The sequence below is a fragment of the Agelaius tricolor genome, unplaced genomic scaffold, assembly GCF_023055355.1.
Source record: "Agelaius tricolor isolate 1412-34295 unplaced genomic scaffold, bAgeTri1.0.p SCAF_2, whole genome shotgun sequence".
Lineage (NCBI taxonomy): Eukaryota > Metazoa > Chordata > Aves > Passeriformes > Icteridae > Agelaius > Agelaius tricolor.
Window position 1 is genome coordinate 11590615 of NW_027269262.1, and position 26539 is coordinate 11617153.

Below are 26539 nucleotides of genomic sequence, written 5' to 3' on the forward strand. Positions count from 1 at the left end.
GTATTGAGACTTACAGCTTTGATTTCAATTATAGCTATCTTAAGAAACAAGACCAGTCTTAATTAAGAGATAATAAGAAGATCCACAGACTCCCTAGGCAGTTTATCCCAGTAGTTCATCATCCTTATTATTGAATATGTATTCTAATTTGGCATGCCTGGCTGCTGCTTTCAGGCATTGTGTCCTATTATGTGTTTTTCCACAATATGCTAAAGGACTTGTGGTATTTTAGCCTTTCTGCCCAGGAAGCTGAGTGCTCTCTGTGACTGAGTTCTGCAAGGGCTGTAGTGGAGGAGTTTGTCTCTAGGTGAGTTCAGCTGAGTTCTGTACCATCTACAATGTCACTGAACTATGAGCAGTAGTCTAGAACTGGACTTGACAAGCACCAAAGCTAAAATGACCTTCATCTCCCACATCCTGCATTAAAGATCTAGGACAGCCCCATGCCTAAGTCTTGTTCTAAAATGCTTCATTTTTGTGCTCTACATGCTGTCCTTGTTGCTTCAGAAAGTAAGGTTCAGACTTGCTTTAATAATGAGCAAATGAAGCATTTAATGTAGACCCATTAAATGATCACCATTCATTCTGTGTACCAAATAAGACAAAGATCTTATGATTGAAAAATTGCATATTGTTTAAATAAAGACTGCAGATATGGGAGACTTTAAAAACCAATGGAGGGTCAGAAATTGATGTAGCAGTACAGTGCAACCAGCATTAACAGAACATAAATGGACTTTGTGATCTGTCCAGGGATGTTTAATGAATTATCACAGTAACTGTTGGCTGTAGCTCTATGGACTGATGTAGAGAAGATACCCTATATCCCATCTCTCTATTTGCTTAAAGAATAATTCTTCTTTTTCTGGGAAGTGTATGCTTATTACATTAGACAGATAAATCACATCATTATACTGTACTCAAGAGTTTATAGAAAATTTAGCATGTTGCTAAGTCAAAACTGTAAGGCAATGCAATATATTTTAAGTAGGTTTAAAGATGACAAATATGGTGATGCTTGCTTTGATTACAGTTTCATTTTGCTTCCACTGAGATGGTGGGTACTGTATCAAGGAGCAGAAATCCATTCTACCGGAACTTCACTAAGTTATTAGCTTTTTTTTGGACAATTAAAATGAATAGTTATGAACACTAATGAACACCTAGTGCTCTATGTAAAGCTTCAACAATTACCAGCTCCAAAACAGTTGCTTGAAATATCTGTAAATCTGATGGAACAGGAGGTATTGTCCCTCATAAGAAGAGTTTGGCATAATTCTTCAGACAAAAAACTGGCAGTAATTCTTCTTTGATAGATACTGCACAGTGCGATTATGTCAATATTAGGAAGTCAGAGTGACAAGGAATATTTCCAGGCACAACTATAGAGCTGTTCCAGTGTTCTCCAGAAACAACTTGAGTACTGTGAAATAATCTTTGCACAGCATTTTGGAGGTTTAAAGAATGTGCTATTCTGGCAGCAGGCTGTAGCCTGTTTACCCGCAGCATCCAGTAACATTTCCAGGCACATTTAACCAACTAATATAAATGCAGCCTAAGAGATTCAGAATGTAGTGACACTGAGTCTCCAGAGCAGATAGGAGAATGGGTCTTCAGTCAAGACGTAATAAGGCACCTTTCACTTCTCAAAGCTCTTGTATTCTTGAGATTTTAATTTGGATTGCATACTGATTCAACGTATGTTTTCATTATTTCATAAAGCAGATGAGACTCTTACCCTGTAAAATCTTTTCTACCAAACAATGTAAAAATCTAATGCAACGTTATAACTGTAAAATATCAATTACAGAGTTTTAAAGGCAGAAATAGGTTTTGCTTTTATTTATGCTGGTGTTCTATACATCTGTATTTAATAAAAATTGTAAAAATATTTTAAAAATATTGACTTCAACCAGTCAAATACTGGCATGATAAATATTGGCACTTTTGGCAAATGTAAGGGTTGATTTTGGTTTCTATACAAGTTTTTCAATCAACAGGTCTGTCTTTGGAACTGAATGAGATTACCAACATGCTTCAAGAGTAGGATGTAGAAATTTTGTGTAATGCATTCTCCTTGAATTGATATTTGTCTTGCATTTTGTTGTTGTTATCTTTGGACAATCGTTCTATATGGAAGGAAGATGCTTTTTTTTATCCTTTGGAAGATGAAATATTGTGACATGAACTTTTTGATTTATTGGAGGTATTAACTGGTGGGTAAAAAAATAGGTTCCAAATGTCTGTGCAAAAAGGAGAGCTCTGGAAAGTCTGTTCTCAGTAAACTTATTCTTCTTGGATTTGCATCAAACTACTAAGGAGATCCAGTCTTTGGCAGCCAAAGAGGGCCTTGGCCAGTTTTCCAACTGTAGCACCTTTGGCACCTTCCCTCATTACCCACTTGAGCAGCATTTGGTAAACTTTTTCTTTTAGTCCATCTCGTTCGTAGTCATGATCAATTTCATCAATCTCAGGATCACTGAAGCCCAGTTTCCGAGCGCAGTGCTTCCACTGCTTAGCCAGCTTTTCTCTCACTAGATTCAGATGCTTTTCTGTCAGGACAGTAGTATTGTCTGCAAGAAGAAGATGAGTGTAAGAAAATTCTATCTTTCAACAGTTCTTATGTTCCTTTCATTCTCTCTCTCCTGTCCTACCCCAAATGGTTATTGGTAATATCTAGAGACAGAATCTTAGTGATGCAATCAGAAGTGGATTTCATGGAGGCAGCATAACCCAGTGATGGCAGGCAAGAAATATCCAGACAGAACATGTGTATTCATGGGTCAGTTGCTGGATTTGCTCTTTGATCTGAAGCTATCATAGGCTGTCACTTAAACCTGCAAGATTGAAAAAACCCTTTCTAGAATTTCTAGAGAGTTGTATATGTTTTATATTCTGAGACACAAATGTTACTTAGGAATACACCAAGGTAGTTTAATTCAGTATTGATCAATGAAAGTAAATTACATTTCAAAATTGTCCAACTTCTATCTGAATGAAGTTGTTGTGGCTCTTGCTTACATGGTTTAACTTTTAGTTTTCCATGAGTTGTGTCAGGCACTGGACTCTATGATCTGCATGGGTCCATTCCACCTCAGGATATTCTATGATTTAAACTAGAAGTCAGGTGAGGATCTCCAATCCTAGCCTTGCTTCTGCCAGTGCGTGTTTTATACATTCGAAACCAAATGATTCTCAGGTAATTATAAGGTGAATACATGAAAACTAGGGAGATATTTCTCTTACCAAATACACCCACTGCTTCATAATGAGGATAAATATCTTCCATAGCAACAGAACAAGTGCTGACATGCGGATTCTGATCTTCAATTCTCATGTGATTGTAGGATCCAATTTGAATTCCAGAGCTGTTAGTTATGTTGTACTTGATTGATTCATCTGTATAGGGAACTTTAACGCAAATTTACAAACAACAGCATAAGGTTCAAATGTCAAAAAGTAACATAAGGAGGAAAAAGTTCCACTAATAAGGGGAGTGATATTCATTGCACTTGATGTAGAAATAACCATTTACTGTCAACTGCGCTGTGAGTGTATTTTTGCTATGCAGTGATACAGAAGTGTACTTTAGTGAAAGCCCAGTCTATTTTATGACAGAGTGCCACAACCAAGCTGATAGTTACTAGACTGTAAATAATGTTCTCTGTGCCTTGGGAATGCATAGTAGCAGTCTTGTTTTCTGCTGCCTAACAGCTTCAGGAGGTCAGCCTCGACTCAAATGCTCTTTTTGTTTAAATTTTAAAAGGCTCACTTCTGCCTCTCAGCTTTATTTTTCATGGATGTAAGTGCAAGTTTACAGTTATGACGTCTGAGTTCTGCAAGATGACAGCAAATGTAGTTTCATGTTGCTCATAAAATATGATTAGTAAAACACATAATTTGATCTTTTGTTTACTGTTGTCTGATTTCCACATGCAGCATGAAGATAAGTCACTATTCAGTTTAGGAGAGGTCAGTTTTCTGTTCTCTTGACAGTGTTTTCTGAACTCTGCTTGGATAATTCTCCACTAAACATTCTAACTCTAGCTTAACTGGTGAATCTCATAGCCTGGGTCTAAAATTGAAGTACAGATACTTAAAATGATACACCAAGCTCTGTATTTCATCACCTGGAATCATGGTTACATCCTTGCTACACACTCAGTTGTAATGTGAAGTGTGAGCATCTATAGTTATGTATGAAAATCTAAGAATACTTAATACATGCTAACCTGGGACTGCAAGCCAGAAATATTATATGTATGCATTATTAGATTGATGAAGTTGCAAAAAAGGAATGCATTTTATCATGTCTCATAACATTATTACTTCTACTCATAATATTATGATTCCTGTATTTTTTTTTGAGAGCCAGAGGACTCAGGAAACACATCATATTTGTAGTTAAAAATAGAAAAAAACCTCACATTTGTTATGTTCTTATCTGGCAACAAAATGAATTTAGCATAACATATGAAAATATATACACATACTTTGTCAATATTACAGTATTAACAGGAAAAATTGCTACACTTATAAATCTCCTTTCCCAAGACTTTACACTTTGCAGCTTCTCAGGTTTGGGTCATCATTTAAAGGGTGCAGAGTCAAGAAGACAGAAACCTCCTCTTTCAAGTTTTCTTTGTAGTTTAGACCACTTAGAAACTGGACAAGCCTTTGAAAGGGTTAATTAAAGAATTCAGAGTGCCCCAAGCAACACAACTTTAAAGGAGCATATATTAATAACTCCTGAAGGATAATAAAGTCATTGTTATTATGACTTTAGGGGTTCAAGCCAGTAGAACTGTAGAGACCTGTGCCCCAATGAAGACTGATCAGCATGAAGCCTGTAGCTAGAAATTTGTACTAAAATGCAAACTAAGATAGGACAAAGTGTTCCAAATGTGTGTGTGGTTCCAGAGCTGGGCAGAGTGACAGCAACTTGAAATTTGATCTAAGGAAGTGACTAGGTTAGGTGTACAGGAGATCTTGCAATGCTCTCATATTTTTAAAGTTCTTACATTAAAGAATATGTTGTCCTTGATTTATCTATTACACATTTAATTGTGTGTTTAGGTCCTGATAGCAACAGCACTAAGTTTTACCTATTGATACTGAAAACTTCAGCTATGCTTAGAGGTATTAAGCAATAATAGAAATTTTTTCAAGTTCCTTAAGTCTTTTGCTTTACTGGTCAGGATGCAACGCACAGCCTGTTGGCTACCAGGGCAGATGAAGGCCACAGCACTTACCTGAGCTTACTCTGGGTGCACTAGGATAGTATGCAAATGTTCCCCTTGGGAAAGAAGTGGAATCCCTGTAATCTGTAGAAAGGAAAAAAACCTCAAAGAAATGCCAAAAGCATTATGTAAATAGAGAAGTAAATATACTTAACAATGACTGCTATATTTGTGACAATGTGAGTATACAGTGCTCTTTAATACAGAGATGAGAAGCTTTTTAATTAGCAGGATTGTGTCTCCTTGAATAACTCTAGTTTAAGCAATGATCTTATTGAGGTTTTGCTGAGTTACTAATAGCATTAACCATCCTTGGATCTCAGAGAGGACAATGGGATTCCATGTGGGCGTAGGAGTACCTGGCAGTGTGGGATCAGAGCACACTGCAGTTACAGAGTGGAATTTGCCAGTTTGAATACCTCATACATGCAGCTTAAACTCCCAAGTGTGAGTTTTTGGATGCTCACAGATGAGCTCTGCAACTCATACTAGGGCAGCAAGAGCAGATGGGTTACAGTCACCCAACAAGTCAGTGAGGAACTGAAATGCAGATCTTGTGCACCTCAGTCTGGTATCTGCTACACTATTTCACACGGTCTTCCTAGAATAAATATTTTCTTTATTTCTTTCAAACAGAAGGTTTTCCTTTATTAGTGATGTTGAAAATTCTAATGCCTGCCTTCTGACATAACAGCCCTCGGATTCATTTCAGTAAATAAACTCACATAAACAGCTAATCACAGCCTCTGCATTAATAATTCAACAGAATAACATCTTTGTGGCATTCTGCTTGTAAAAAGCTAGGCATTTTCTCGTGAGATGACCTGGAAAATAACACCATGCTAAAAATATTCAAGACTAGGAGCAGGCATCTCATGCTGTCTCTAGTTCCTCAAAGTTGTAACTAGGTCTCCAGTTACCACTTATTTATATGCTTTGTTAATGCCCGATATTCTCTTCCTTCTTTGTCTCCATACGTTTCTACTCCATGGCTTACCAGCAAACACCAACAGGAGCTCTCCCTCAGCACCAGGCAGAGCTCTCTGGAGAAACCAGTTCCAAGCCTTAGCTCCTTGCTGGCTCCCTAGGTTCAGGATCTCTCAGCTTGCTGCAAGCCAAACTAAAAATTACCTAAAAAAATACTAAAATAGATGGGTATCTATTTTCTGAAATGCTACAAGTGTTTCTTCACGAGTAGAACCTATGGTATGAATGTTACAGTTGTGAAAGTCAAAGTTCTCCTCAGCTTTCCTAGAATGACTGGTAGCAGCTCCTGATTTTGTGAGCTGCTTTAGCAGTACTTGCTGTCTGCTCTTCCTTGGCTGGTAGAGTCAGCTGTTGGTTGGGTCTCATACTCTTCTGTTACACTGATGCTTTAGAAATGGTTCATTTGAAATTGGCAGCCTGACATCAGCGAAAGCAGCATAATGAAGTCAAAGCTACAGTGTTTTAACTTTGAGTCAACAAAGAGAACTTAATGAAAAGAATTCACCCTTTCTATATTACGGATCAGCCTGCAATAAGCAGGTTGTTCCCTGAGCTACAAAACTCTCTTGACCACTTCAGTGAATAGAGGAAAAGTGTATTTTCAGAAACATAGGTGTTGCAGAAGGAGGAATCTCACCTGTATCTGTGTCTGAATTCTTTGAATACCAGTTTACATTCGTTGGTGACGTCAGGTTTTGTCCAGATTCTGGCACAGGAGGTTTACTAAGGCTAAAGTTACTGGCTGAACACAATCCATAGGTATCCACGAGGTTTCCTGTTGGAAGACTGTTGGGACTGGGCCCATAATAAACATCTACATTCCGTTTTGGTGTTGTTGCAGCTACCTGTGACCATAAATATGGATTAGTGTTTGATCCTGTTTTTTCAGCTCTTGGATACAGTTCACTCAGTTGAGAAATAGGGGATGGCTTTGCAAACGGATCGCAGGAAACTCTCCGTCTCCTCTCCTCCTCTATCATTTCAGGGCTGTACAGCACCGGTGGAACTGCTTTATCCATCCTGCTTCCAAAGGCATGGTAGTTGTATTCATGCTGGAGTTTTCTTTCCAGATTATCAGGCGGTACAAATGAGGTCTCGCAGCTCTCAACGGGCTGGTTCTCAGAGGAGGGAGCAAACAGGGCTTCGTTAACATCGCTGGTCATGGGACCCTGGGAGCTGTGTAGAGAATTAGGCTGATCTGAAAGGAAAGCACATTAAGTGTTTGAAAAAATTCAAATGCAAGTATTTAACTTGTTGCAATGACCTATTCACTTACTTTATTATTATTGTATATCTAAAAGGTTTCAATAAAACATTACTTCCAGCATAAGACATTCTATAAAATAAAACACAGCTTTACTGACAAATAGAACAGATTTTTATCTAGGAAGTACAGGTTTGCTTAAGCTATCAGTATTAAAATCTCATTATCTTTAGTAATGTGAGAATTCACTGTGTGGTCTGCTTGTATTGATATCAAGTTTTCAACCATTGAAACAAGTATTCCTGGAGGCATTTGTAGGATCTGATTTACTGGTGTGTCTCCTCTGGCATTAACTAGAGTTTGATGAGTGCAAAACTGAGGTGTAACAGGATGGAAAATAATGCCACTGTAATAACAGGTGTAATTTCATACAGCACAAATAATTTGTCATTAAAATCTTATTAAAAATGATTATGTAAAATGTTCTGTCTGGATATGTCATGATATGAATACTCTTCCAAAGAATACCTTTTTACAAGTAATGTCTATCAGATAAAATAGTCTGTGTCATCTATACCTTTCAACCTAATTCTCAGTATCAAAGGAAGCTCTACTTCAGAATTGAGCTAGATGGAGTTATAATCTATATGACGCTGTAGCATTCTGAGACTAAATAAGAAACATAAAAATCTGTTTGTTACTACTTGTAATTATTTTTTTAACGGTAGGACTGTAGATGCTTTCTTAAAGTTTTGAAAGCTTCACGCTTTTCTAGAAAATACCATACATTGCTTGAAGCAAGGGACACTTACAGAGCACTGTAAAACTGGAATGAAGTGTATGTATGTGCTTCTATTTAGCTCAGATAATGCTAGTGAACTGGGTCCCCCCCAAATTACATTATTTCAGCCCATATTAGGCAGGACCAAAACTAGTTTCCTTTGGATGGCTGTATATTAGAACACCTTCAGTAGGACTTGCTCTGCTTGTTTTGCTATCACTGCTAGAGAGGAAGTGGGAGGAATGGTTAATACAAGAAATAACCCCATCCAAAGTGACAGCTCTTAGCAATTCAGTATTAGCATAAACTATGTGGCATCTGCTCTCCAGGGCAAGACTGAGATAGATGTATGAACAGATCCTGTGGGATGCCTTCACTACCATTGGCTGAGTTATGCCCATTGACTAGAGAAAAACCTCTGCCTTTGACTGACAGGCTGGCAAGATAGCATCTTTCTGCAGTGGAGATTCACAGCAAAGTCTTTTGTACTTAAAACTTGAGAGCATCTGCAAACTGCAGCAGTCATACACGATTCTTTCTGCACAGGAAATGTCACTACACTCACTTAAAAATAGAGCAGTGGGGCTGCCCTAAATCCATCAGTTCTACTGAGGAACAGTTGTAGGAAACCTGGCTTTGGGGAAGATTTATTAGTTGCATTTACAGTTTAACATTACTAATTTAATTGTGTCTTAGATAACTCAGCATAATTTTATTTCTACTGGATTTTTTTATTATTTCTTGTAAATCAGTGTTGCAAATAAGATCCTGTGTCCCTTGACATTAAGAAACTTTGGTAAGAGAATTCCAGATACACTACTACAAAACTCTAACTCTATCATATTAGATATATTATCACATATTAGAGAGCCAGCTCTATAAAATTGCCAAACATGCAACTCATCCAAGATTTGATGTAAGTATGACAGAAAAGAGGAAAAAACCCTGTCTACTAGTGTTTTTCAGATTCCTTAGAGAGCAAAGTCCTAAACAAAGGAATAATTTACAATTATGTATCTTGGTCATATTCAGAGCATTCATAAGAAACGATGGAGGGGGAAAAAGAAAGGTGTTAATGAAATTAAAGCCTATAAACCAAGCAGTTGGCATGACTAAAAAGACGAGAAGAAAGATCAAGTATGAAAAGTAATTATCAAAGTGACCACCGTAAAGCTTAATATTGAACAAAATTTTTGGCATGGAAGAGGAAAGCATAAGAGTGTAAAAGGAGATGGAAATTATAAGTGTAACTTCTGGGAGCAAATAACATCTTCTCAGTAATTACAATTCTTTCTGAGGTGCTGAATAATTGAATCTCTTCATAACCCTTAATGGTAAGGTTACTTGCTTTGTACTCAACTTTATCTTTGGCACATACACAGAATAATTATGTGCTAGTGACTTACCTACTTGACCATTGCTGGTATCTGCTGGGGCAGCATCTATTTGAAGGGATTCCATGCTATGCAGCAGTTCATTTGATTCAGGCTGCATTATCTGCACGTGAGAACAAATGATCAAATTATAGGCAAAAGCTTAAACAAAGGGACTGCCTGTAGAATATGAAACAGCACAGCTTCACTGTGATGTGACCTGGATGAACAGATTCTGTCTGTCTCTGGCAAAAGGTCCCATACTCTTTCAGAAAGCACAGCCTGACAGGAAATAGCCATTGCTTTGCTACAGGTGGGCAAAATCTTTTCTTCAATGAAGGGAGGGAGGACTGCAGTATAACAGCAGTATATAGTACTCTGACTTGGCCAAACAATATCTTTGCCAACATGAATGTGAATTTAATCCAGAGTGGCTCTGGATTGTCTGACCTATATTTAATAGCCAGACTTTTGGCAAGCAATCTTAGTGAGGGGATGCTGCTGAGGTAAAGGTAGTAAACATGCATCCTGATCTGTGCATCTATATTTAATAAGTTCATTCATCAATAGGGAAGAAGAGGTGAGAAATAATTAACATTCAGGTATAGGCACATTGACTTCTATGAAGATTATTAGAAAAGAGGAGTTTAGAATGAATTTTCAGAAAAAAGCAGTGCAATTTCCTTTCTATAACCCTCATCCTCACTTAACTAGAGTGAAGGCAAAATCTACTCCTGTTCTACTCTTTTGATGTTCCCATTATTCAGGCTTTGCTGGAAGTAATTTTTTATTAACCTGCAAAAATTATTTCTCAACTTCCCCAAGTGCTGCTTACTCATAAAATAATTTCCAAAAGCAGAGTTTGTGTTAGTATTTTTTTAAATTAAACCCGATAAGTACTTTCACAGATTAAAAATCAACAATTCTTACCTCTCTCTTCCCAAAAAAATTACTTCCCTCCAAAAGCAAAAGGTAACATTCTAAGACACATTACAACCATAGGTCCTTAGATTTTACTTGAGTAATGGAATTGTTTGAACAGGAGGGTTAAACCAAATGACTTCTGGTTGCTTTCGTTCTCAACCATTCTGTGATTCTGTGATCCTTTTAGTTAGGAGGCTTCCATGATTGCTGGGCAGGCAGCAGGGGGGCTGCCTGTCCAAACTCTCTAAGCCATGTTTGCTACTGAAGCTGTACTTGTAATTCACACAGTGACTTGCCCTGGATCCACTGTTCACAACCTGTGCCCTGATTGTAATGGAGGCTTTCCTTCCTGAGAAAGTAATAAACCCACAGCCCATTTCCTAAATAGTCATTTTGTCCCTATGATATGAGAGGTGCATCTGCAGAGAGCTAATGCATGTAGTAAAATTTGCCTTGGTCCTGATTTGGGGTTGCTGTCGTAAATTAGACATATATATAGTTCATACTGGGAGTTTGATCAAATTAGTCCAAGAAATCTGTTTCATCGGTTTCGCTTTGCAAAACTCTGTTGCTTTTTTGAACAGTTACTGGTGCTTCATAAACATCACATGAAATGAGTAATTTTTATTTCCACAATTGAAGACTTGGTGAGAAGGAAGCATTTAAAAAAAAGTGAAAGAATGGTTTCACAAGGAAGTTTGTTTTGTTTTTTCCTTAGTTAAGAATACTCTCTGTATTGTCTGTGAGTGAAATCTATACAGTCAAGTGATGAAACTCATAATATCTGTGATAAAAAGGTTCCATTATCAGCCAATTTTTTAATGATTCTCTTATTTTCAGTCGGGAAATTTTTCTTTTAATCATAGTTTTTAAACTTACAGTGAGAAAAGTAAGACAAACCAACTTGGACACTCAGGAAAGCGATCTGATTTTAACTTTTACCTGTTAATATTACTGTGGAATACCTTCCTGGTCTCAAGCAGGCTGAGACTCATTAGACACTGCCTGAAGACAGGGCAAAAATTGCCAAGAATTTATGATGTTAGTTACTTTAAATTAGATTCTGCCACTTTTTAATTTATATGAATAACATTTTATTTTGTGAGTGAGACTTAGTGGATATATGAGGAGCTTTTGCAAAATACCATCATAGAATCAGCATGCCCCTCAGGTGGAAATAGACCTTGGGCCCACCTCCTGCTCAAAACAGGGTCACTTATGGGACTGGAGTTGGTAGCTCAGAGCTTTGTGCAGTCAGGTTTAAATACCTTCAATGATGGTGACTTGACAACCTCCTCAGGAAACTTGTGCCACTGCTCTGCTCTCCTCAGAGGGCAAAGTTGTGGGTTTTTTTAATTTCACTCTTACATCCAAGTTTGAGTCTCTCTTGTTTCTGTATTTGTCTTTTTTCTCTGGTCCTCACACAATGTGCTGCTGTGAAGAGCTTGGCTCTGTCTTCTCAGACTCCTCACATCAGGAGCACGTTGCTATTTCTTTGTCCTCCAAAGCCATTGCATGTCTGAATTCCCATCTCCTATTAGGACTAACAAGGTCTGAGCAGATCTGCTGCCTGTGACACTGCTGGTGCCAGGCAGGCTGTGGCTGCTGCCCAGGTCGCTGCTCTTTACCACCCTGAGGTTCTTCTTGGCAGTGCTGCTCCCTGGCTGGGCAACCCCTGGTTGGCACTGAAGCCAGGGGTTATTTAATTCCAGCATTCCTCTTGTGCTTTCTGAATTTCACAAGGTTTCTGTCACCACATTCCTCCAGCCTGCAGCTATCAGCCTTGTTCTTGTGACTGTCTTGATTAGCCCTTCTAGTTTGGTGCACACCTTATGTGTGTTCATTGTTTCTGTCAGGTCACTGACAGAGGAGTAAACCAGGTCAGGTCCCAGCCCCCTGCACTCCTGCAGCTGCTTTTGGCCTGCAGGTGAAATAGGACTCATCAACTGCTCTCCTCTGGGACTCACCATCCAACCTGTTTTCATCTACTCATCCAGACAGCAACATCTGAACTTGGATACAAGAGTAGTTTGGGGGAGAGTGTTGAAAACCTTCTGAAGGCTGAGATAAATTACATGCAGTGCTCTGCCCTCATTCACAAATCCAGCTATTTTATCACAGAAGGAAATGATATCAGTTAAGCATGATCAGTGTTGAAGTGGCAGAATCTGGCCATAATTGGGGTTGGGAAGAAGGAATGTGGGGAAATTTAAAATGCTTAGAAAGCTACTCACTTTTAAATTCTTCAGATCTTCTTCAATATTTTTTCCTAGCTCTTCATAGTAAAATGGCTTGTATCTTTCACTGATTTCTGCAAAAATAAAAGAACTAACTGAAAATGGTTTTCAAAGGAAAATAAGTGACTTGTACTGTTAACAATCTTGATGGAAAAGGAATGAAGAATGAAGACTTCTATAATGTCAGAAACAAGAAAGCCATGTGCAAGCCTAGTGCAAGGCAGTCAAGCAAATACATACATTTGTAATTTGTTCACATGGTACATTTAGTCTCAAACAGTAACAAGAACAGGATGACTTCTATGGAGTTGTTGTTGTTGTATTGGTTTCTGTGGTGAAATCTGTCTATGATCAGTGGCTGAGAGCATCTTTCCTTGGCTTGCATATGGGAAAATTAGAAGCTAAGATCCAATACAAGCATAAACTTAATCTATTAGCAGTAGATTATATATGTTTAAGTAGATTATATATGTTTAATATGGAGATAGTAGGTGGGTTCCTCATGGGATACACATTTCCTCTGAGCATTTAAATACATGCCTGTATATGAAGCTGTTGGTGCCCCAGTCTAAATACAAACCTCAGTTTCCTGTTATTTGTTGGGGTCTTTTTTGTAGGTTGGTTTTTTTTTCCTCTTTTTGTTGTTTTCGAGTTTTCCAGGTTGTTGGGGTGTTTTTGGTTTTTTGGTTTGTTTGGGGTTTTTTTGGCACTATGTATTGAGGCAGAAAGGAGAGACAATGACATATAGAATTTTTACTTATTTGCTCTTAGCCTCCTTCCCAGACCGTTCAGCCAAGACTTCTACTGACTGGAAGTGTTTTGCCATCTGACCATGTGAAAGGATGATTAGCTATCAGAGTCAGTCACGTTGCTTATGGAAGGATAACTAGGACAGCTTTTGAATCTAGAGTATTTTGAATAGGATATTTTCTCAGTCATGGTCAAGATATACTATATCCCTTGATGTTAGTTTTTATGTAAGTTTCATCAATAAGATTATACTATGCTGAAAAGAAATTATCAAGGATAAAGTGTCTTAATCAGCTCCATTCACTTACTAGGATTTTTCAAACCTGCAAATGCTGGATCAGATCCCATTTTTGGTCATAGTACAAAGAGCATACTTTGTACTATGACCAAAGAGCAGATTATGTGCATGGCTATTTCAGTTTTCAAAAAACACCCCATCTTATTTCAAGAGGAAAATACTCTTGAAATATTTTGCTGCATTATAAGCTATCAACGGACACAAACAAATACAAATCCTAAAGTAATGCCTTACCTGCAAATGTTGGACGTTTCTCTGAATCTTCATCCCAGCATTGCTTCATTAAGTCAATAACTTGTGCTGGACATTTATCAGTGATCTCCTTTATGTCTGGTCTGTTTCCATTCATGATGCCAAAGCAAATCTGGGTTTCATTTATACCATCTGAAAAATAAAATTTCCTATCAGGTTCTGCTCATGGGTTTTGCTACCTTTCCATAGGTAAAAGAAACAATGAAATAATTCCCTGTGTGTTTGTGGGTATGTAAAACAGGATTTCAAAGAGGTCCAGATTACAGTTACAAATTTTTTATATTAGTGAATTGGAATCCAAAAACAGGATTTCAAAGAGGTCCAGATTACAGTTACAAATTTTTTATATTAGTGAATTGGAATCCACTGCCCTGACTTCCATGGATTAGAGATTTATTTTAAGATCAATGGATTTACTTTTATATGTAAGACATGCACAGTGACAGAGGTACCTCTCTAGAACCTGCTTCTCAGGTGCATCAGCTCTGCACTAGATATGAACACAAAGATGGCCATGCAGGCAACATTTAGCCATTTAAATAGCAAAAAATCCATTCAAAACTATAAACATTACTGTTACTCTGGAATTCCACAGCTGGCTCCTATCGTTCTACATAAGCCCATTGGTGCATGTTGAGAAATCAGCACCACACAGCTGAGAATTGGTAACTGATTGTGAGATCATTCTCATTTCCATGTGTAACTAATCCACCTCAGGAAATAGTGTCCATCAAAGAAAGTTTCCATCCTGGCCCATCTGAGGTTTGGCTAATTTCTGCCACCAAGTCTGGTTTGTGCCCACACCATGTAGATGTGAGTAGATTCAGCTTATGGCTGCATTTCATTCAGATGTTCTTGTCCATGCTTAGAAGTCAGGAATGATGCAATTCCTTTGACTGGCCATGAGGTGCCAAACCAGTGCTATTCTAGGCCATGGGTGATGCAATCCACTAATCTTAATTTTATAACATTAAATGCTTAATATTTGTAACTTGTATTTCTGGTAGCATCCTTTAGGAAATAACTTACTTTCATATGGCTCTTTGTTAGCAAAAATTGCCCAGATCACAATGCCAAAGCTGTAAACATCTGATTTCTCCACTGGTTTAGCATTAACAGAGCGTAAATGCTCTGGGGCCATATAGAAAAGAGTCCCAGCATTGTTCTGGTAGGTGCTCTTCATTTGCTTCTGTCGGACAGTTTCTTCTTGGGTCAGCCTGCTCCAGCTCTTAAAGGAGGCAACACCGAGATCTGCAATCTGAAAAATGAGACACATCAGAGCAAGTGCTGTAATGAAGAGGAGATAAACAAGTATTGCATTCAGTGTCAATTTTAACAAGTCTTAATAGCCCAATAACTTAAGTCTAATAACTTATCTAAAAATTAAATAGTGAAAAAATACAACTTAAAAAAGGAAAACAAACGATTTGATTTTTTTGTTTTTCTTTGGTTGGTTGGTTTGGTTTTTCTTCTAAATAAAGCATCACTGCCAATTGGGAGCCATAAGGCTGAACTTTTATTATTTCTTCTATCCTCATATTGTGTAAGTGTAGAACATTTGCACAATGTGAGGATAGAAGAACTTTGGTTTCACACATATTGGCAATCTTATGTGAGGTCTGCTTGCAGCACTCATAGGAGAACAGAAGATTCATAGGAGAAGAATCTAAGATTCAAACCTAGAATCAACCTATGAGATGGGCAGATATGCCTTCTCTCTCACTACCCTTTCCATTCAGATTCCATTTAACTCAACCACCTTAGATCTTCCTTCAGAAGAGGGAAAGAAGAGGCTCTAAAATGATGTGATATGTATGACAAAGAGACATGGAAAAGAATAGCATGGAATAGGTTAAAGCAGAGATACCTGGGTACTGTGTGCTTGACAATGTGCTATCATTGAAACTTTAGGGTGCAGTTTTGAAATGGCTGGTGATGAAGCAAGTAATCCTTCCCTTCTCTCCCCCCATTTCCTATTATGTACTCCCTCTGTTCCTCTTGTTCCAGGACTGACACTTACCTGGGAAGACCTGGCGCAAGGCAGTCAAGCAGCTTGCTGAACCAAGTGCTCCCCAACAGAAGGATAGCACTGCCAACAAGGTAAATGGTAATCTGCTGCTTTGGCTTCCTAAATCAAGACAGGCTGTTCACATTAGCACCAGTGCTAACACAAGGGAACAGGAGGTCAACAGGAGAGGAAAGCTGAAAGAAAATGGGCCTGTCTCTCTTGGCCATAGGCAGCTGTCAAACAGAGTCATGTAACTCAATTACTTCAGATAAAAGCAAGATGACACCTTGCCTCACTTCTAACTCACTTTTCTCTCTTATTGCCTCTAACTAGCTTATTATTCCTCTTGAATTTCTGCAGCCCTGGGCTATGTTTAGAGGTTGCGTATTCAGAGGAAAATCTGGGCAACATTCTGCTGGGGAAGTAGGAGTCCAGGTTCATGTGTAGTGATAGAGAAGGATATGACAAATCTTTCTACATTTACAATTTCCTGGAACAACTATTGCCCTTTCTAATTATTGACAATGTTAGACACATTCAAGCAGATTGATAATACAACAGCTGCCTTAAATTGTATTTTTGATCAAGCTACTTAAGGAAGTCTTATCTGATTCTGAATTTGATCCTGTGTTCCAGATCAGTTTGTCATGAAATGTGATCATAGCCTAGTTTGGTCCTGTCTATATAAGAGAGATGAAACCCAACTCCCCATACAATTTATGTTTAAAGTAGATCATGATGAGATTTTTATTTTTGAACAAGAAATAAATTTGTAATTCTTATCTGCAAGCTGCTCATACTGCACTTGGTATTATATTAACCTTGTCAAAGAACTACTTACTAATTTATGTGTGAGAAATAGAAAATGACAGGGTTCTCTTCACAGAAATTTGTTCTATAGTTTCAAACTGTAATGGGGTCATTATTTTAACAACTCACCTTGACCAGAGACAGGATATTTGATGAGGACTGCTGCAAATTCCCCTCAGGTTTATTCCACAGTAGCCTCTATATTTATGTGTCTTGATCCAAAACCCCACTAAAGTTAATAGAAGGGCTTTGGAATAGGCTTATAAACCATTCTTTGAAGTAGTGTTCTGATGGGGTTTTTTGGTAGCTCCTGGATGTCATTTTAAAATGATGACTAAGGGAAAAGAGGGATACAAAAGAGAAGATAATAGAAGAAAGAAAGAAAGGAATAAAAAAAAAAGGAAGTGGAGGCAGGAGGAGAAATTACAGCAATAAAGGACAAAAGACATCATCCATAAAACATTCTATTTTGTTTAAAACTCTGTATTAGCAATTTTTCATGTAATTGTTATGTTATGTTTATGTTGTTTATGGCTTGTTATTTACATTATTTTTTTTAATGCCCTCAGTGATTTTTTTTTTCCACAGTTGGAGGAATACTGTACAAATCTCAGACTCAGAGGTTGTATAGGCCACCATAATTCAGCGATCCAGGGAACACTCTCTCAGTGATAACTCACTAAACTACAGAGGCATTAAGCTACCAAATCCACCAAGTTAGGAACTCTAACCAGCAGGGCTGTAGTGGGTTCTTCAACCCAAATCACCAACCTTCTCCATTCACATTTTAACAAATACCTTAATGTGGAAGTCTCTATCCACAAGGATGTTTTCTGGTTTTAGGTCTTTGTGTACAAAGCCTTGCTCATGCAAATAAAGCATTCCTTCTGTGATTTCCAGCACGAAACGCCCTCTCACTGACAAAGGTACTGAGAGCTAAAAGAAAGAACAAGAAGTTCCATCTATTAAAAAATGCAACTACAACAATCAAATTAAAACTCGGTCTTTAAAAAAAAGTTCCTCAGTCCCAAGGGTACCTCTGTTTAAGCTATGGTAAGAAAAACCTGCATCACCAGTTTTTCAATGAGGGAGGTGATTGTCACACTCTACTCCACGCTGGTATGGCTTGACCTTGAATACTATGTGCAGTTTTGACCACAATTTAAGAAGGATGTAAAGCCATTAGAGAGTCTCCAGAGGAAGGCACAAAGATGGTGAAAAATCTGGGGGGAAGCCGTATAAGGAAGGGCTGAGGTCACTTGGTCTGTTCAGCCTGGAGGACACTGGGGGAATACCTGATCATGGTCTACAGCTTTCTCATGATGGGAAGCAGCGGGACTGGCACAGATCTCTTCTCTCTGATGGTCAGTGATAGGAATGGCACAAAGCTGGGTTAGGTAAGGTTTAGGTTGGATATTAGGGGAAGATTCTTCACCCAGAGGGTGGTTGTGATTTTTGGGGTTGTCCTGTACAAGTTGGACTTGATGATCTATCAAGGTCCCTTCCAACTAGGGATATTCTATGGCTCTAAGGTCCTTCTTGGATTGAAATTTTGGTATTAAAATAATTCTAGAGTTACTCCATATTTAAAAATATTTGCTACATATTTAGCAAACTCTCCACTTATCTCTACAGCCCTTCTAGAACTTTTTAATCTGTAATTGGTCTGTCCTCTGTGATGCAAAGGAAAGCCATTGTCTGCTGTCTCTAGAGAAAGCAGTGCTGCCACTGGCTTTTTAATACAAAAAGAAGAATAAGAAATTAAAGACTCTGTTCTCTGACTATGGCAGTAACATCCTGTCCCTTTCAGACAGCTCACCAACCCTAAGGGATGAAATAATTGACTGCTCACATTCTGTAGCACTTTCATCATGTTCCCCCGGTCCACGTACTCCATCACAAGTGAGTAGTTTCCGTCTTCCAAAATGACACCGAGCAGCTTTACCACGCGGTCATGCTGCAGTCTGCGCATAATCCTGCCTTCTTCAAGAAGGGAAACATTGTACCTGTAAAACAAAAATTACACAGAATTTAGGTGCCAGCCCAGAAAGAACAAAGGGATGACAATCACACTGATTCATTATGAAAACCGTGGCCAAAAATGTCAACATCCCTAAACCCCTGCAAGATTTACCATACCTTCAGCTGATTTTTAATTGATACAGATTTGTTCATGTCAGGTTATATTCTCTAAGATTCTGCTCAGAAGCCTTAAACAGAGACTGTCTCCTCAGTCTGATTTTAAGGCCTGCTTTTCAGAAACTGCATAAGCTTTCTTCTGGTAGGTAGCTCTGGATGTCCAAATCTTTTAACTGGGGTGAGAACTGAGCAGAGCTGAAAGAGCCTTGGAACAAGAAGGATCAAGATGCACTCCACTACTTCTTGTACAGGTAACTTACAGAGGTCTTGTTTCCAAAGGGCTTCGTGTTCAAAATGGATTTGTTACAAGGGAACCACACACATACTAATTGATGACAGCATTTGCTAACAATTAGTGCTTTAACAATTACCTTGGCCTCAGTACAATCCATCAATAATCAGAGGTACATAGCTGGGAGCTCTCTAAGGGTCTTAAAAAAGGATAAATATCCATTATATAATGAATAGAAGAGATGGTATTTTTATTATTGTTCCTGTTCTAGTCATCAGATGGAAGGATGTAAGAAAATATTGAAACTATACTGCTTGCTAATGCTTTCCTACCCTCTGACTTAAAAGGAAACTGCCTTCTCCATCTGTGTTCCTCTGTATTACTAGAGAAGAAACTGGTTGTTTTGTTTGCATTAGGCTCAGTTAAAAATGTTGCTAAAGACTTACGGTTCAATATTTTAAGAAATAACAAAATTATGAGCCTATGTAATGAAAAAATAAAAACACAAACCCAAAAATACACTTGGCAGGCTAGTCCATTCTAACTGTGGTCATCCCAAACTGTCATTGCAGGCTGCAAACTACTAGATACTTAATTTGCTTTCTACCAGCAAAATAAAAACTCAGTTAATTTATTTATCATAACCCAAAGCAGAAAAAAACATGGAATTTTGTCTCTCTCTAGTGGATGACTCATGGGAGAGTTTTAGGATTGTTATGGCTGCAAGGTAGTAGAGCTGCAATGTGACCTGAATCCACTGAAATCAACATTCAATCTTTGAATTAAATCAGTGGGCTTGGCTCACTCTCCTCTTGCTCTTTCTCAAGAGAGACAGGTTTACATTCGTGGTATTAACACACATGAGGTTGGAGTCCTGCTGATAATTTATGTGCATTTAGTTCCTAGTGGACATCTACAGTTGGACAACTTCATTGAAAACATATCTGCAAGTTAGAAAATATCGTGTGGCCACTGAGTTCCTGCATTTCCTTAAGTGTGCAGGAGTCCTCTTGATTCTTAACAAGAGAGGGGAAAAAAAGAGAAAATTTGCAGGACAGCTGTTAGTATTGTTTTCTTTTCCCCACATAAAGTATCTCCAGAAGCCAAAGACCTGAAATTATTACACTCCATTTAGGTTTGTCTTAATTGAATTTAGAGGACTTAGACCAACTGAAGTGAAATCAGAACTGAGATCTAGAACTTACTCAGTGCGCTGTGGTCCTGTATACACTTTTTTTAATACTACAAATCCATATTTCTTGTGCAAGCATAAAGAAATTGTTCCAAATCCTCCAGCATCTAGTTGTTTCTTTTCAAGCAAATCCTTGGTGTTCATGTGGATGTCTTCCAGAGACATGGCTGCAGTCTTTATGGCTTAGCAATGAAAACAAAATCAAGCACCCTCGTGTTCCTGGACCTGCAGTATAAAAGAGAGAAAATGAAGTGTCATTGAAAGCATTCAGCTGTTCCACTAAATAAGTGTACATTGAAGGAGTGGGACAGAAATATAAACTCTTGTGACCCTTATGAATGCTCAGTTGGAAACCAAAAATGCTGCAGTTCTCACAGAATCAGACCTAAAGATTAATGCTGTCAACCCACTACAGTTATATTCAGTTGATAATATAATTTCTTCAGTTGATAAATAATTTCTTCACTGGAGAGTCTCAAAGTGCTGCTGATAAATAGTTTTTATCCATACAATATACAGTAGATCGGTACTGTCCCTACCCTTCATATGTGCAAAATCCAAACCCCAGAAAAACCAAAAAAAGCCACGGTCCCAAAGGCAGGTAGTGCCTAATGATTCTGATAGGTATCTTGTTTTCTGAATTGCCTGTACACGGGCCTCTCAGGTGCCCAGATTCTTACATAACCCTAAACTATCTTTTAGGCATCTTTGCAAACCTAGCTCTAAAGGGTTTGCTTAAAGCTTAAGCCAAACAACCAAATGGAGGGTGAAATGAAGGACTCAGCTTCTGTTGGAAACTTATTTGCACATGATCTCAAGGTGACAAGTGCTAGGAAAGAATATGTATGGCAACTTCTCCTCTGCCCATTAAAGAGAAGAGGAACAAAGAAATTATGAAGGCTTGTAGTAATTCCTAAGTGCATCAAGACAAAAAAAGAGTTTGGGGGATCCTATGAAATGGGTAAGTAACAGATAGGTAATAGGTAAGTAAGCACAAGTGGATGCCAGAATAATTTTAATCCTTTGATAAGGCTGCAGTACTCTCTTGCCTAATGTTTCCCAGTCTAGACAGCCCCTGCCTTCAGCACATGCCAGCAAGCTGCTTTGCTAGCACTGGTGCGAGCCAACAAGCTCTGCTTTTTTCCCCCCTCACTAAGTTTTTAACTTAAGCACCTTATATCAGGTAAAGAAAGAGTTTGCTGAGAAAAGACAAAGTGCAAGAGACTGGCAGGGCTGTTCATTTTGCACTCATCTTGGGTAACTACAGCACAGACACAGATGGAGCTGGGAGAAAGGCACCACCTCTAAGTGCCACTACCAGCAACACTAGATTGGTGCCTCTGGGTAACTAAGAGCTCTAAATTGTATAGCAAAGGGACTCCCAAGTTTTTCCAGACCAACAAATGACTGCCAATTCCTGTAAACTATTGTGCACTTGTATCATCCAATCTCTAATTGAAAAAATTGGTTAATGTTGTTGTGAACATCAGCTGTAGCCTAATTTTGACTGCCTCATTACCACACCCTCTTTGGGAAACCTGGGATCTAAGGACTTAGTGTGTGTGGAAAGTAGGTACCTGAGGTAGAGAGACATTTCAGTGCTGAGTTGGAAATGGTCTGATCAGTTCAATACTGACCAACCAAAACAGGGAAGAATAAATTATTTTTTTAAAAAATTATGAATTTGCCTGTAGAAGAGATAAAGCAAGAGCTTTCTTTTCAAAGAGCATATATAGACTCTACAGGCTGCTGTAGCACAGATAGGGAACAACCTCCCTACACCTAGAGCAGTGTCCTCTCTTCAGAGTTTTCTGCTTTGGCTTTATGGACTTCAAAATGATGCATGCTTTGTTTTGCTGCAGTGCTAGCCTGCATTATGAGCACAGGCCTGAGGCTATGGCTGCATTCATTTAGTAAGAAGGTAAGTCCTACTATGCCTAATAATGATTAAAGGAAATTGTTCTTGTTTTGTTTGTTGTGGTAGGGGTTTTTCTGGGGGGTTGTTTTTGGTTTTTTGTCACGTTTTTGTTTGTTTGTTTTGGGGTTTTTGTTTTGTTTGGGTTTGGTTTTGGTTTCTCCTTTACAGCCAATCAAATAGCAGGCAACAAATGACTCAGCAGTGCCATTGCTGCTTTTCATAGCTGAGCCCTGGATGTTTCTGGTGATGGTTCTCTGGATTTGTTGGCATGGTCATACTGACTTTTGTGCAGATGGGGTGGATGTCATATGTACATGGGGCCTAAATTCAGTCAGAGTCAAACATGGCATAAACTAACATTTTGCTTCTTTATCTGGGTCTCCCTTCCAAGAATAAGTTTGAAGTCACTTATGTATGTTAATTTTTCCATGCTAACAGCAATTATGCAGCTAGGTAGTAGTTATAAGACTTGCACATGCTTTTCTTGTGAATGCAAAGTAGATGTGCATTTTTGAATGGTGAATCTCTAAAGTTGCATTAATACCACTGATAGCTTGGGACTGGCATTCGATACCATATAGCCTGGCAAAAAATATCTCTGCCCAAAACTGCAACCAATGCAGTTCCTTGTTCCTGTTTATAATGTTAATTACCTATTCCTTCCGACCAAGCCACATGTAGTCACTATGACCAAAAGTCTTGGAAATTCAAAAGATGTAGTAACTTCTAAAATCATAATGTGTCTGTTGAAATGAACTGGGTAACATTCAAGAAGAGAGAATTTTCTTATTAGATGGGAGGGAACCTTCCCCATGGGCATAGTAAAATGCTACTGCTTTTTTTGGTGTTCTTATTTAATAATGAGGTACTCTGAATAGAAGCTGTCTGATCTGATGACTTATTTCAAACCCAGAGTTGTTTTGTTTTTGTTGGTTTTTTTTTTTTTTTTTTTTGTAGAATGAATATCACAGGAAACCATGTCTAGCTAGTCTTTAAAGCAAAGACTACTTATTCTGGTGTGCTATTTAACATGAGATATTGGTTTATGATAGGTTGAAATGTCAAATTATAAAAAACCAAGGACAGAACCTCAAAGACTCAGGTTCACTCCAACCTTACTGCTTCTTATTGAAATACGGGTAATTTATATGTATCCTCAGTACTTAGGACACACCAATTCATGAATTACATATCTGTGATTAAGATAATAGAAATTTTGTAGCTTAATTTAGCCAACCCTTACAGAAGCTATGCATACTTCTAGTGGTTAATTTATGTTCTGTCAAGTAGCTGTCATCTGTGTACTTGATTCATTATAAAGCAGTTTTTTCTGTATACTATTCTGAACACTTGTATTCAGTTGGGTTCATATATACCAAGTACCAACATGTGTTATGAAAATTTTTAATACCAGTTGCTAGAAGAGAGGAATTTCTGTCCACCAGTATGGCTGGTGTTCTCTAGAAGAGGATAATACAGTGCTAAGTGTCTTTGTGGCATTTTTCTTTTTAACGCCATGGTTATGTCCTCTCCTTTAATGCCTAAAGGGCCTATAAAGTCACAAGAATCATAACCTGGACATTAGCTCATCATGTGATATTCCTAATCACTGTTCAAAAGTGCTTTGCTCAGTTCTAACGATTTGTAACTGATCTGATGCAGTTACAAATCTGTAATGATGTGACCTGCATGGTTAAGGAGGAGGGCTGAGCACATTAGCACAGTAATATGAAAGAACATGGAGCCTTTGTAGTCTAATGATGCTCCCAGCACCTAAGTTCTTAAGAGGTGCTATAAACTTTAATTGGAGAAAATTAGCACCTTTACAAGTAGCAAAATTGGTGGCCACTGAGTTATCAGTCAGTAATGGAATGGAATAAAGAACAGAAGCCAAAGCTGGTGTACCCAAAGGACCAACAGGAGGCAAACAGAAAGGCTGCTACAGGTGTGCAGGTGATAACAAAAATATTGCCTGTGTCAATGATGATTCAAAACAGGGTATCTCAGATCTGTTGCTGTAAATGTCATAACCCACTCCATCCAAACCTTTCCCTTCTGCTCAGATTTTTCACCTGATGCATCTTTTCACTAAGGAAGGTTTTTTTTTTCTTTTTTTCTCTTGGAAATAGCAAAGAAAATACCTGTGTCAGGTAGTTAGCAGTTTACAGAAAGGATCCCACGGGAAGGGGAGGAGAAGCCAATTCAAGGGAAACAAAGGTGTTATGCAACAGAAGTTTTCACAGGAGCAGAGGCAGCGTGGGAAGAGGAAAGGATGGGATCTGTGCAGTAGCCAATACCCGTGCAAAGCTGCTACAGTCGGTTCTGGTCGCAGAAACGATTCCGTAAGGGAATCGGGAAAGGCTGTCTCGGCTGCGGCGCCACACCGGGCCGTAGCTGTCGGAGACGGGCGCTCCCGCTCAGCCCCTGCGGCCTGGCCGCAGCCAGAGGCGCCTACTCTCCGAGGAGCCGGGAAGCCCTAAAGCAGAGCTGCTCTGGCCTAGTTCCTCGTTGGCTGATTTGCCATATCGCCCTTCTCCTCCCGGCGGCTTCCTGCTGCCGCCTCCTCTCGTACGCAATGCTCCCCCGCCCGGCGCTTCCCCTTCCCCGTGAGCCCCTCCACGGCGGTGCAGGATGGGACGGAGCGCTACACCGACACCGAGCTACCTCACCTCGGAACCCGTCAGCCCTCCCGGACCACACCGTGGCGACGCCTTCGCACCCCCCTTGGCGGGGTCGCCGCCGTGGTTTCGGTTTCGGTGCAGCAGCGCGGCCCTTCCAGCTGCTCCCGCTCCGGGCTACTGCCTTACCGCGCTCTGGCCTCGGAGGCCCCAACAGCTTCCCGGGGCGCCGCTGGCAATGGGGTTTGCCCCCTAAGGCACCTAAAGTAATGCCTCCGTTCCGGGGAGGCGGAGCGAAGGAGGCGGCTTGGAAGGTTCTGAGAGGCGCGGGACCGCCCAGTCAGTGACTGAGTCACCGCCTGAGCTCTACGAGCACTGCGATCATTGCCGGCAGAGTTTCTGTCGCTGCCTGAGCCACTGGGCACCACGATCGTGGCCAGGCCGTGACTTTGTCACCTGTCGAGCTCTATGGGAACTACGATCCGTGCAACACCCTGGCCCTGTCACCTGTCGAGCTGTCTGGGCAGTGCAATCTCTGCCACACGATGGCTCTGTCGTCTGTCGACCCCTTTGGGGACTGTGATAGGTGGCACACGGTGACTGTGGCACTGCTCGAGCTCTCTATGCAATGGATTGGTGCCAGACGTTGACTCTGTCACTGCCTCAGCTCACTGGCCACTATGATAATTCCCAAGAAGTGGTTTTGTTGCTTCCTGAGCTCGCTGGGCATTCCAGTTGCTCCCACACTGTGGCCCTGTCACTGCCTCAGTTCTCTGGGCACCATGATTGCTGCCACACCTTGACTCTGCCGCTGCTCCATCTCTTTGGGGGCTGTGATCGGTGCCTCACTGTAACTCTGTCACCTGTTGAGCTATCTGGGCCGTCCCATCAGTGCCACACCATAACTCTGTCACTGCCTGAGCTCTCTGGGCATTATGAGCCTTGAAAACCTGGCAATGTTATTGAGACTGAGAGCAGGTTGGGAGTTCGAGGCATGTTGGAAATGCCTTTGTCTATGGAAGATTTGGAGCTGGATATCTGGGGATTTTTTTGTTCAGGAAGGCCTGAAGTAGGCTTTTGTCAACAGAGTTACTATCACACATAACAGTCCTGGGACAGTTGCAGGAATACATAACCAAAAGAATTGCCATAAGCCAAGTAGTTCAGCCTCCTCTGGATGTCAGGTGTGTAGTTAATACAGGTTCTTTACATAAGGGCCGTTGCTTTGCCATTCATCTGTGAAAAGGATGGTAATGGTGAGTGTCTAATGTCTTTACTGTGATCTTTCCCATTCTGGAGAACTGTTGCATTCCCTATGGTGCTTTCAAGTAGCAATGACAGAAGAGCGGGGGCATATCAACGGGGTAGGGCAGTAGCAGCCCACAATTATATTTTTAATTTCTTCCTTTGATGGTTAGCAATGCAGTATGAGTGTTCCTAAACCATCCATCTACCCTTATCTACTCTTTCAGGGATGGCACTGTCTGCTTTGTGCCTTGTGCTCGCCCACACGTGCATCTGCCGGGAGCAGGGGCTCCTCCCTTCCAGCCTTCTCATGGGAAAGACAGGCGGGACA

General features: G+C 39.7%; 1 protein-coding gene across 2 annotated transcripts; it reads right to left on the reverse strand.

Moving 5' to 3' along the window:
• Positions 1 to 527: 527 nt before the first annotated feature.
• RIPK1 (receptor interacting serine/threonine kinase 1) lies at positions 528 to 25301 on the reverse strand. Of its 2 annotated transcripts, XM_071452855.1 has the most exons (12): positions 25015 to 25298; positions 20441 to 20652; positions 18717 to 18870; positions 17663 to 17800; positions 15076 to 15304; positions 14029 to 14178; positions 12744 to 12820; positions 9619 to 9709; positions 6865 to 7425; positions 5253 to 5324; positions 3247 to 3411; positions 528 to 2573 (listed from the first exon to the last, which is right to left on the reverse strand). In XM_071452855.1, the coding sequence occupies exons 2-12, from the start codon at positions 20590 to 20592 to the stop codon at positions 2287 to 2289; spliced, it is 2076 nt and encodes a 691-aa protein (XP_071308956.1). In that variant the 5' UTR covers positions 20593 to 20652; positions 25015 to 25298; the 3' UTR covers positions 528 to 2286. The 2 variants fall into 2 exon arrangements, with proteins under 2 accessions (XP_071308956.1, XP_071308965.1); XM_071452864.1 differs by lacking the exon at positions 3247 to 3411 and having other exon boundaries at positions 25015 to 25301.
• Between the last annotated feature and the right edge of the window lie 1238 nt (positions 25302 to 26539).

Bases quoted from the DNA above. Each gene is read 5' to 3' on its own strand.
- RIPK1 (XM_071452855.1), bottom strand. From the start codon at position 20,592: ATGTCTCTGGAAGACATCCACATGAACACCAAGGATTTGCTTGAAAAG. The intron at 18,871-20,440 runs GTAAGTTCTAGA...TTTGTTTTACAG, and splicing joins ACAGGACCACAGCGCACTGA to GTACAATGTTTCCCTTCTTG. The intron at 9,710-12,743 runs GTGAGTAGCTTT...TCTCACGTGCAG, and splicing joins AAGATCTGAAGAATTTAAAA to ATAATGCAGCCTGAATCAAA.